The 12500-nt window shown below is 38.9% G+C and overlaps 3 protein-coding genes across 4 annotated transcripts in view; all 3 read left to right on the top strand.

Annotated features, from left to right (window-relative positions):
• Positions 1-7760, top strand: part of LOC138027702 (uncharacterized) — a 10922-nt gene extending 3162 nt beyond the window's left edge. For both annotated transcript variants that reach the window (XM_068875280.1, XM_068875281.1), the window contains 5 exons: positions 2854-3978; positions 4978-5054; positions 5347-5463; positions 6515-6703; positions 7121-7760. In XM_068875280.1, the coding sequence (XP_068731381.1) occupies positions 3737-3978; positions 4978-5054; positions 5347-5463; positions 6515-6703; positions 7121-7602 (1107 nt within the window). In that variant the 5' untranslated portion in view covers positions 2854-3736 and the 3' untranslated portion in view covers positions 7603-7760. The remainder of the gene's footprint in view (positions 1-2853; positions 3979-4977; positions 5055-5346; positions 5464-6514; positions 6704-7120) is intronic.
• Positions 1-11539, top strand: part of LOC138027728 (uncharacterized) — a 12756-nt gene extending 1217 nt beyond the window's left edge. The window contains exons 2-4 of the mRNA XM_068875335.1: positions 9839-9915; positions 10208-10318; positions 11387-11539. Coding sequence (XP_068731436.1) covers positions 9839-9915; positions 10208-10318; positions 11387-11430 — 232 coding nt within the window. The 3' untranslated portion in view covers positions 11431-11539. The remainder of the gene's footprint in view (positions 1-9838; positions 9916-10207; positions 10319-11386) is intronic.
• LOC138027706 (short-chain collagen C4-like) overlaps positions 1-12500 on the top strand; it is a 29403-nt gene that overhangs the window by 2685 nt on the left and 14218 nt on the right. The window lies entirely within an intron of this gene.

Here is a 12500-nt window from a genome sequence, read left to right as displayed (position 1 = left end):
TTATATCAAGCTATGCAAACACAGGAAAAAAGTCTCATATTTCCTACTAACCAATCAAAACGCGTCTGACAACACATAACCAATCAAAATTGGTGAGATATCACAGCCGTGTTTACATACTCTCATCTAAACTCAGCTATTGACCAATGAGAGTACGCGTAGTATCCTAATTATTTTATAATTCTTGTGGTGTTCACATGTGAAATGAAAGTTCACGCAAGTAGAATTTTTATTCCAATACGAACTAACGAACTTCCTACGGCGTTTGTATGTAAACACTCTCTATCCAGCCCCTATATATTCCTTCAGCACCTTTCGTAATTTTTTACAATGAGAACAGAGGATCATGCATACTCGAGACTGAAGACCCGGGCAAATGAAGAGCTTCAACATCCATTCAATTTTGATGAAGAGCGATGTTGAAATCGTTTGCCCCTCTTTCAACTGTGTTGAAAACAGTTGAATCGAAGGTTGAATCGATGTTGAGCTTCTCACTGCTAAGTGTCAAGTCTTCGGAAACGAATACCAATAAATTTGAAATCAGTTAAGCCTCGGGCGAAAGGTTTCACGTTCGATTTTGTTGAACGATGTGATTTGAAACCGTTCGCCCGAGGCTTAACTGATTTCAAATTTATTGGTATCCGTTTCCGAAGACTTGACACTTAGCAGTGAGAAGCTCTAGAATAAATATCACAGGTGACTATTACTAGCGCATTAAATACTAACGTTCAGTTCAATGTGGTTCAGGTGGTTTCGAAATTTCTAAGCACCCGTCTGACTCCTCTCAACGTTTCCGTTAATGATCTGTAGGAAATCTGTTCAGGAAATGTCGAAAATCTTAGTGAGCCTCGAAAGTCTGCGTTCGAATATTCAAAAGTTCCGAACACACATTTAAGAAACCACTCGTTGGGTGCCCCAGATATTTTCCAGGTTTCATTTGTCAACTATAGCAACAACGTTCACGATCACTCCCATTTTTCAATCGAATCTTTGTAGCGCCGCTAAATCATTGCGCTTACTGGCATTTTTTTGGCACGTCGCATTCGTCTAAGGACAACCGTTGACGCCGTTGAGCCGCACTACAAAAGAAATTGCTTTCATGTACCGAATTGCTGTTAACGGCGATGGTCAATATGGAAATGCTGGGTAGTTCGTTTTCACTCAAAAAGCCGTCGACTTGGTCCATTATCGTGACATTTGCTCATACTCTCTCAACGACAAAGAAACTTATATTACTCCTAATCACCCGTTTTCTCTTTTCGCTTTTGAGTTCACTCAGTGAAACTTTTATAGCCAGTTAACCCATCAGTTATAAACTTTTACGTTCATTTCACTCGACGAAAAAAGCTGATGCAACAGTGATTTATTAATTTGATATTCCTGTATTTAACTTGGTAATCAGTACTGTGTTGACTTTATTGTCAATTTTCTTTTCTTACGCCACCGAGCCTATCTTTACTCATCATGATTCTTCCTCATGCATTCCCATTATGTCGTCAACTCCCGGCATATTTTGCTGTTTTTCGTGGTGTTACAATAAAGCCCTTTCATATTGTTACAAAATTTACCAGTTCCACCTGTTTCAGTGTTCAAGTATTCTTGGGATACCCAAATCACACACCATAGCACGAGAGGAACCACTGACTCTGTGAGCTTACACTCAAAGGCCACCTTTTGGCGCATGCAAAACTGCTACAAATGGAAGGGGAATAAAAAGAACCCCACAAAATATGTCTCTGTAACCGTTAATGATTTCATACTGTAAATGAATGTAAATGAATTAAACGTAATAGAGTTTTGTATTGCTATGCAGTTTTGACCTTTGAGAGGAAGACAGCGACACCAACGAACGGCGTAACTTGAAAAATCAATCAACTTTTTTTGACGCTATCGTAAACCTGTTTTCCGCCGGTCTATATCCCATACTGTTCGCGTATCACAATAGCAAAAATGCTGAAAATGCTACAAATGTATTGAATTGGAAGAATTCCTTATTGAAGTAAATATGGAGAATGAAGGATTGCTTGCGGTATGTTCATGCTGTCGTCAGAACTTCATCGATTGAGTGTGGTTACATTAATTCCTATTTTACTTCATTAGGGACTTTAACATTTACGACAGCGACGAACCGAAAACACTGAAAACGTCACCTTAAAATATAAACTTTGCACTTTCGTAAGTGTTTCGCGATTATTCCGTGTCGTTCATGTCATGAGGCGAAGTATCCTAAAACTCATCAGTTGAAAACGAACGGTTTCTGAGTAAAAGATTCAAATTTATTTCCTCACCTCAAGTTTAGTGATTTATGTCGCAAAGTACTGGCAGAAATACGAGATAATAAAACAAGTGCCGTACATTTATTTTTTTCTCTTTTAACCGATCATATTATTATTTTGTTGAGCTCTCGTTGCCCTGGCCTTCGTCTTTTCTAAAACTCTCTACTTTCTTGTTTTCCAGAGGACGGAAAACAAAGGTATTGAAGCTGCAACTGCAGCACGCCCTTTTGCCGCATTAAAACCGAGTTTAGGACGCGTCGCTGTTGCCGTTGCATCGTCCTTATCAAAGCTCTTTGTTATGGATAAATGAGACATAAGCGCATCATTAATCTGCAAACGTATTGATCGCTTCATTATCAAGTCCAAACGACATGTTCTCGTACATTTCATCTTATTCAAATAACCCTTCAAGAAAAGGTTAAACTGAGACGTATAAGTTTTTTTTCGTACTTTCATCGCATTATACAGACCAAACTTCATTCGGCATGTCGGCTTTCCATTTCTTCAACGAATGACCCAATTGTTTCTATTTCAACGACCAGAGCATTTTCTAACACTGAATTCACTTGACTTACAGAAAGACCTCAGGGGAGCGCAGACATATCGCCGAAAGCTTAATGCGTTACTTTTCTGTATTCTTTGGTTCAAGAGAAAACTACAGACAAATCTACATACATCGTCTTATAGGTAAGAACGCCGCTCTAGCTCTAAGAACTGTAATATGTCAACAATGTATGCGCAAGATCGGCGCTCTTTGTTGCACAGACCATCGTCAATTGAGCCAGATGTAGAATGTTTATTTTTGCAGTACACTACATGAACAATTGAAAATTTATTGTTCGATGCTAGCGACTTCCATATAACCTAAAATTTCCTCAGTTCACGTCGTCGTCAGGGCGAGAAATTAATTAATGGCAAAGGAACACGGTTGCAAAATGTAACGGTTTGAAAACAGTTAATAATGAAGCACTGTGATTTCCTGCTGTTAGATTTCAAAAAAGCCAGCCGAACAAAGCTACTTTGAAACCATTTTTTATCAGCCCAGAAATGTTATTTGCAAATCTGTCTGAGCAGTCCAACTGTGCGTGGGGAATATTCAGGTCCTATTTGAGGCAAAGCTTGTTTTCGTTGACTTATTTAATCAAGTCAGCTATCGCTTAGGGTTTCTTAGTCACAAAAATATTTTTATTCCACTTGGATGTAGATTGATTGTGTACCCGAGGTGGTTATAATTTTCTATCCGTTGACTGATGTATTGACATTTACCCGCGTGACTCTTTGTTCAAGGGCATCTCAGTTGTAAACGCGAAAAAGTTCAAGCTTGTATCTTTGTGAAGCTCTCTGCAGAATCAATAAAACATTATTCTAGTGGTTCGCTTACGGTATATTTATTTCGTTTCTCCAACTTGATACTCCACTTGTACCGAAGGCAGTGATCAAAGAAGACTATTTCGTCAGCTATGAAGTATCCGCAAGTGAAAACCCCTTGGTGTGGTTTGCGTTTCCTTGTTGTGTTAATGATGTGCTTTACCATTTTGGCTCATATCTCAGCCATGGATGATCAGCGCCCAAAAACTCACAATAACCATGCAACTGGACAAACGCCTGAGTCGATGCTGTTTCGCGAACGCAGAGGAATTAAGAAAAACATCACTCAAAACCCACAAAGCTTTGAACAACGACTGAAAAGCCTTGAAGAGAGGTTTGTCCTCGATAATCCATAGCTCCTTACCATCCCAATACAACAGTTTAACTCAGGGAGAAATCTTTTAAATTTTTTCTTCATTTGTTTATTGTATCCAATGTTGTATTTACTGTATTTTTCGCTAACGGAGGTCCACGCTGATAACTGCTTCGTCGAGTCAGGCTTGACCACTAATGTTATTTGATAACATTTCTATATAATTCTTCATGTATTAGGAGTTTACATTTTTATAGTTTTCAGAAATAAAATTCAGGCTCGGGATTTAGCGAAGGTTGAAACTTTCTCCTGAAACTTGGTATGTCTTAATTATTCGTGTTCCTAGCAGTAATAACTAAAAGATGTTGCCAGTTAATTTAATTCCAAATGAAATATTGCTGTAGTTTCTTTTTTTGTGCGTGTGTGTGACGTTCAGGAGGTAAGGAGTGAATATGTCTATCGATTCTTGCACAGAAAGAGAATTTTTTTCGCTAAAATCAAATCTATTTTACCAATTAAGTGAAACGAACTAGAGAGACATGAGACAAACTAGAGAAACGAGTTTAGAAAACTTCCCCCGCTTGGAGGTATTTATCCAAACGATGGGAAAATGTAAGTGGTTGGAAGCATCAAAGATTCGAAGGAAAGAGTGATGTTATTTTCGCCACGCCATGCAGGATATCATGTAAAATGTCAGCTGTAACAAAAACAAAAAGAGAAATAAAATCACACGACTAAGAACTTTCCACATGTCGGCAGGGCTTGTTCACGCAATAAGAACTACGGAATCAAACGTTTGTACCATCTCCTGAAAACTCTTTAACATTGCAATGTTGACATAACACAACACGGATAGTTATATGCGGGTTGAAAGTTCTTTCCCTAAAATATAATTATGCCTTCACCTGTTTGTGCTTGAACGCCTTTCTTATAGCTCAGACATCACCATCTGATCGCAATCAACAATTCTGATGAATAACAACACTTAAATTTATTTTTATTATTTTTTTTTTTTGGTAGATTTGATGCACTGATGCGGTTCCCTTCTGTGGGATCAAGTGGGGATTCTTACAATTCACTTGTGGCCTACCTTTTGGGTTGGTATCAAACCCACCCTTCATTATAAGACAATGACATTCAAAAGAAAAGCTATTCAGTGATAAAAGTTTTTCATTTCTTAGAGGCAAAACAGAAAATAAACTCTTCCGTGATTTGCAATGTTCATGCCAGTACATGAGCGCAACAATATTCTGGCATAAAAACGTTATTTTGTTCAGGTTATTTTCTTTAACAGAAAGTAATTGAAGGTTAATGTAACTGCCAACAACGATTTTGAAGGAATTACCGATTATGAACTGTAACTCTTTCGTACAATTTTCAATTTCAAAGGAAAGCATACCCAAAACAGTGGAAAGGAAAAGATGGGACCCCCTGGACCCCCTGGTCCACCAGGGACACCAGGATTGGCTGGTAACCCTGGTTCGGATGGAAAAACAGGCCCCAAAGGTAAACGAAACTTTACACTGCTCAGAGACCACGTGCCCATATTAAAACTTCACTTAACAGAGGTGTCATAGATTTGGCTGTCTTCTGGTCAAAACGTCTGAAACTTTAAGGAAAGCACCCCTAATAACACTGTACTATTTCGTGCCTGATAAATAAAACCATCCTGCCAATTATATATCAAATTTATTATGTAGGGGAAAAGGAGGCGTTTACAACGAAATAGGCCATTTTATAGTCACGGTTTGCTCAGTGACCTAGCCTATGAGAGGCTGCGAGGTATTGATACAGACCTCACTGCTTTTATCATGTAAATTGTGTTGTTGTAATTCTAATTAGTCTCCATTAACATTAGAAAAGCACAAAGGTTTGTACCAACGTAGGGTCACCGGCAGCCTTGCTTCAATTCTTAGGCCAGGTAACTTAGCTACAACAGTAAAATGGTCTATTTGTGGCCGTTTCAGACTGAAAGAGCCAAATTTTGGAAAAACATTAATCCAAGTTAAAATCTACCTCAATCCTCTCCATCAGTACTGGAAAAAAAGAGAGAATAGTAGTCTCACCTGACCAATGGATTCTGCAGTGAACAAAGGAAAAATAATTATCTTTTGGACCCCACCATAGCATGCAACAAGATAGCATGGTAGAGCCCCTTTAAAGAGATAAATTAGAAGTTAAAACTGGTCCAAACTGAGGATGATTTGATTCAACCAATCGCTAAATAGGAAGTGTTAAAACGTCTTCATCGCACCATTTCCAAACTTAATACAGGATAAATACCTAACAGAAGAACTACATCTCAGGATCTATTACTCAGATTGAAGGATCACGGCAAAACGTGCAGATGCCCGGTATTTCGTTGATTATTGCAGCAACATAATCAGGCGTGTCTAAAAATTATATATAACTATCTGTCATAGTGTACATCTACATCTACCTTTTGCCCACCCATCCTTTTTGTTTGTGACCATGGAAAACTGCTCCCTTGCAACTTTCCCCATCAGCACACAACAAATGATGATGTCACATGCGAGTGTACCTCTTTTCCTCACAGGAGAACCGGGAAATCCTAGCACAAACAAGCCGTTACCAGGCCCCCCTGGTCCTAAGGGCCAACAGGGAGCCCAGGGAACTCAAGGCGCCAAAGGAGAAAGAGGACGAGACGGGACTGGACAGTCTGGGGTGAAGTATGTTCGGTGGGGAAGGACCATATGTCCCAGTGGAGCTCAGATTGTTTATAAAGGTATAAAGTCACTGAACACGGCAATTGAACGCTTCCTATCACCAGGCATTCCGTGAAAAAAACTTCTTGCATCAGTTGAAAATAGCAGCTGGCCCAAGCAATTACACTTACTTTGCTTCATGTTTCGGTGCTTGTGATAAAATTCTTGAAGTCTCAAATTTTCCTTTCTTTATAGTTATAATAATAAGTCACAGGGGTCGTGGGGAGTAGAAAACGAATTACGCAAAAGGAACACGAATCAAAAGGAAATACTGATCTCGCTAAAAATAGACTGAATGAAAACATAGCATGGCAAAAACGGCCGAAAACCACAACATTGAGAATTCCTTTAGAAGTGTAATTTAATTAGGAATTAGTACTTGTTTTTGCCTCTCTGAGCAAGCTAAACGCGTTTTACATACCATTTCTACGTTTTAGGGATAATTGGGGGTGAATGGTACAACTACCAAGGTGGTGGAGCCAACTACCTTTGTCTTCCTCACAATCCAAAGTACGACAAGTACAAAGATGGTCACCAAAATGCAGGATACATTTACGGCGCTGAGTATGAAGTCAGTGATTACAACGGAGACCCTTTTAAGAGAAATCGCCATAATCATGAGGCACCCTGTGTTGTTTGCTTTTTGAAGTCACGTGGTTCAATGCTGATGATGCCTGCAAGGAATGACTGTCCATCTGGATGGACCGAAGAGTATCATGGGTACCTGATGACTGCATATCATGGTCACAAACATTCAAGTGATTTCATCTGTGTCGATGGTGATCTGGAATTCGTTCCCGGTACCCAGGCTAACAAAGATGGTGCCTTGCTGTATGCTGTGGAAGGTGTTTGTGGTTCACTTCCCTGTCTTCCATATGTCAGCGGTCGAGAGTTAACATGCGCCGTCTGCACCAAGTAAAGACAAAAGAAAGCTTGAACAGTAGTTGATTTGCATTAGAACTAAACAGAAACTAAATAACATATCATTCTCTGGTAAGCCAGAGAGCAGATGTAGAGTAAGGGTGCAAAACAATAAACGTAATGGGAAAATGACACATTAAACTTGTTGGTCTCAAAGTCTTGTGTTACATGATTATGTTCAATTCGATCCACTAATCAGCACCCTACAGCTGAGATGTCATGGAATAAGCACTCCTTCGATTGGTACCGAATATACTAAACATTTTAGATGTACTGAAATCTTCCTACAACTCAGTAGAAATTTATCTTCCACAGGAAGTTCATTTTCATTAATTTATTAAAAGTTCTCGATCCGACAAATAATAAAATGAGACCCATCGGTATGAAAGCCAAGGTTGACCCCAATGGAACGAAAGTACCCATGCATTTGAATTTACCTAAACCAGGTAGATAGACAATCCTTCCTCCCTTGTACCCATTCGTGTTCGAAGTGGCACTGTCTTGGCCAATATCTCCAGGTGCCACATCCAGGAAGAATAGTTTAGGTACATGTATGACTTAGGTACTTTGTTTGACAACAAAGATTTCTCAAATACCTCAACCTGAGACATCCTAACATATAAAATTTACCATGGAATATAAAACTTCGTTGTTAGACGTCCTTGTCAAACGCGAGCAAAATCATACATACGTTTCAACGATGGTTTACAGAAAGAAAACTTTCACAGGTCTTTACATGAAATGGGATTCCTTCACACCACGAAAGCACAGTATTAATTTAATTCGCACCTTGACCTATCGTTGTTTTCGTGTTTGTTCTGATTCCTCTTTATGCGTTATTGCTAATAGTTAATAAAATTGAAAAAGTATTTTTACAAAATGGATATCCTAACGACATTCTTAGTTTTAATATTAATGACCCTTGACTCACCCCCCCCCCCCCCCCCCCTCTTGTAATCCTTTTTAAGCAAACAACTTACACTATTCAGGTGGTGAAAACGCCACATTCTAGTGAGCACCTTCTGTTTGACATAGTGTGACCTCCCCTTTGAAAAATCCTGGCTACGCCCCTGATGACATCCTTACGAAACATCAAGTTAAGCGTTCAAATTCTGTCACACCAGTTCCTATAAGAAAAATATCATTCTGGTTTTACCCAATTTAGGTTTACCGACAGAATAAAGATGTCTTGCGAAGTGTCAATTCTTGTGTTCATAGTTTCTATGGTTTCGTTAATCTTAGGGTTGTTTTTCAAAACAAGTTTCGTATTGAGCCTTTTTTTCCTTGTAAGGACCCGTGGTCTTAGCAGATCCCAAAAGTCTAGGGTAGTGTACAAACAGGTACAAAGCATGCTGTTGAGACTGACAGTTTCTATAAAAGCTATTTCTACAAAACCTGTTTCGCGAATCGTACCCAGTTTCTTCAGTTCAATGATACCCGTTCCTCGGAACAGTTAATTTTTGTATGGCAATTTTTATTTGCCCGTGTAGATGATGATAAATGACCAATTTTTATGTGACAACTGCATGTGCTGAAAAAGCTAGCGTGTTAGTTTTAATGTGGCAAATAAAAATTGCCACATAAAAAAATTGTCCGTGTAGACGAGATACCACATAAAATGTGACAATTTTTTCAACGTCTGGCACGTCTTCTGACTTTCGCCATCTTGCTTTTTGCTTTTCCATGGGCATCTCCGCTGTGCGAAATTATTACTGACGCAAATTAACAACAAATATTTGTCGAGCCATCTACACAGGCAAATAAAAATTCCCACATACAGTTGCCACATAAAATTTGCTCGTGTAGACGGGGCTTTAAGGACGTTCGCGCGAAAAATTTTCAACATTGATTTTTTTCTCAAACTTTTACCACTGTAAGATGATGAGTTAGTTATGTCAGAAATGTAAAAGAAATGGGGGGGTCACCGACTTCGGTTTGGAGCGAACATGCCCGGAAAAACACCCAAAATGTGACAAAATCGGGCTTCGTTAGCAAATAAGGCCAGTATCTGTAGACCCAAATATATTGCAATTAAATCTTTGAAGTGAAACCTTCTCTGCCAAATATTGTTATATGTGGGTTGAAAGTTCTTTCCCTAAAATATGATTATGCCTTCACCTGTTTGTGCTTGAACGCCTTTCTTATAGCTCAGACATCACCATCTCATCGCAATCAACAATTCTGATGAATATCAACACTTTAATTTATTTCTATTATTATTTTTTTTTTGGTAGATTTGATGCACTGATGCGGTTCCCTTCTATGGGATCAAGTGGGGATTCTTACAATTCACTTGTGGCCTACCTTTTGGGTTGGTATCAAACCCACCCTTCATTTTAAGACAATGACATTCAAAAGAAAAGCTATTCAGTGATAAAAGTTTTTCATTTCTTAGAGGCAAAATAGAAAATAAACTCTTCCGTGATTTGCAATGTTCATGCCAGTACATGAGCGCAACAATATTCTGACATAAAAATGTTATTTTGTTCAGGTTATTTTCCTTAATAGAAAGTAATTGAAGGTTAATGTAACTGCCAACAACGATTTTTAAGGAATTACCAATTATGAACTCTAACTCTTTTGTACCATTTTCAATTTCAAAGGAAAGCATACCCAAAACAGTGGAAAGGAAAAGATGCATGGACCTCCTAGTCCACCAGGGACACCAGGATTGGCTGGTAACCCTGGTTCGGATGGAAAAACAGGCTCCAAAGGTATATGAAACTCCACATTGCTCAGAGACCACGTGCCCATATTAAAACTTCACTTAACAGAGGTCCCATAGATTTCGCTGTCTTCTGGTTAAAACGTCTGAAACTGTAAAGAAGGCACCCCTAATAGCGCTGTCCTATTTCGTGCCTGATAAATAAAACCATCCTGCCAATTATATATCAAATTTATTATCGATTATTATGTACGGGAGAAGGAGGCGTTTACAACGAAATAGGGCATTTTACAGTCACGGTTTGCTCAGTGACCTAGCCTATGAGAGGCTGCGAGGTATTGATACAGACCTCACTGCTTTTATCATGTAAATTGTGTTGTTGTAATTTTAATTAGTCTCCATTAACATTAGAAAAGCACAAAGGTTTGTACCAACGCAGGGTCACCGGCAGCCTTGCTTCCATTCTTAGGCCAGGTAACTTAGCTACAACTGTAAAATGGTCTATTTGTGGCCGTTTCTGAGAGAAAGCCAAAACTTGGAAAAACAATAATCCAAGTTAAAATCTACCTCAATCCTCTCCATCAGTACTGAAACAAAAGAGAGAAAAGTAGTTTCACCTGACCAATGGGTTCTGCAGTGAACAAAGGAAAAATTGTCTTTTGAACCCCACCATAGTTAAAACTTTGAAATTGTTGCAGCAAGATAGCATGGTAGAGCCCCTTTAAAGAGATAAATTAGAAGTTAAAACTGGTCCAAACTGAGGATGATTTGATTCAACCAATCGCTAAATAGGAAGTGTTTAAACGTCTTCATCGCACCATTTCCAAACTTAATACAGGATAAATACCTAACCGAAGAACTACTTCTCAGGATCTATTACTCAGATTGAAGGATCACGGCATGGTTCATGGTTCATTTATTTCACACTATTTACATGACATTAACATAGAAAGAAAAGTATAGTCACAACTCATGGTTACAAGATAAAATAATTACAGTACAGGTTATAAAATGTGTGTGCAAAACGTGCAGATGCCCGGTATTTCGTTGATTATTGCAGCAACATAATCAGGCGTGTCTAAAAATTATATATAACTGTCTGTCATTTCCGTTTCAGGAAATCACGGCAGCGCAAAAGAGGTCTGGGAAGAGCGATGGTAGTGACGTCAGATCGAGACCCACAAGATATAAGTTTCACCAAACTCGTTCCCAAGGGACCCTGCAGAGAACGAGGGGGAAGCTTCATTTGCCTTCTCCTTCATAGAGAAGTTCTTTTAACGTAACGTTAAACATTTCTTGGCCCTCGTCAGATTCTGACGTTGGTCATTTTTCCGAAGACTCGAAAATGGATTACGACATAGAAATGAAAGATGATGGTCATGATTTATCTCCATCGAGATCATATAGCCTCGAGCGATGAAGATATCATCGCCTTTGCTGACGACCTAAAGGCTGACAAGGAATAGACTGCCAATTACGAAAAGAAAATAGAAGCTGACAAAGCACTAGAACGACAACTGAAGGCCGATAAATTTGAGGGAAACGTTGAAGTGGCTTATATAGTGGGAATACTTGCGTATTCTGCATGGTGATCTCTGTGCGCACCTACCGAGACTGCTTTCGTTGATTGTATGTTTTTTGTTTGGCTGTTACTTCTTGCAACGACAGTTCATTCGTTCCTTTTATTCATTCGTTGACTTTTGTATTGTGCAGGTGCAAGTGTGGAAATTGTAGTGTCAGTTTTCTTCAAAACATTAGCGAGTACTATTGCTGCAGGGAGTTGGAAGGCTGTTTAGAGTTGTCCTGTTTGATTCAACGTTTCAGGAGTCGAACCAGTTTGCCTTTGAAAATGGAGCCTTATATTAGGTTAACAGCCGGAAAATGAGGCAAAGCAAGAGGCAAACAAATGTATCAACATACAGGAGACGAAGCAAGGTGAGCGGTGAATTTTTTTTGGCTAAGATATGGTTTACAAATAGAGTACATGTTCTGTACTGCTGGTGTATTTGATTAAATATCTGATTTTATCTTCGCTTCGTTTTTTTTTTATTGCTTCCACATCCATTTCTCTTATAACTTGAGCCTTCTGCCATGAGAATCGTTTAATTAAACGCCTTTCATATTTTCAAAAGCGGTCCAAACGTCGAGTAAAGGCCTCTCTTTTGAAATTCTTCAAGCACAACTGAACTGAACCCATCTTCTTCGACGTTTCGTAATCTTATGGCGATTGT

The sequence above is a fragment of the Montipora capricornis genome, chromosome 12, assembly GCF_036669925.1.
Source record: "Montipora capricornis isolate CH-2021 chromosome 12, ASM3666992v2, whole genome shotgun sequence".
Taxonomy (NCBI): domain Eukaryota; kingdom Metazoa; phylum Cnidaria; class Anthozoa; order Scleractinia; family Acroporidae; genus Montipora; species Montipora capricornis.
This window is presented reverse-complemented; position numbering and strand designations above follow the sequence as displayed.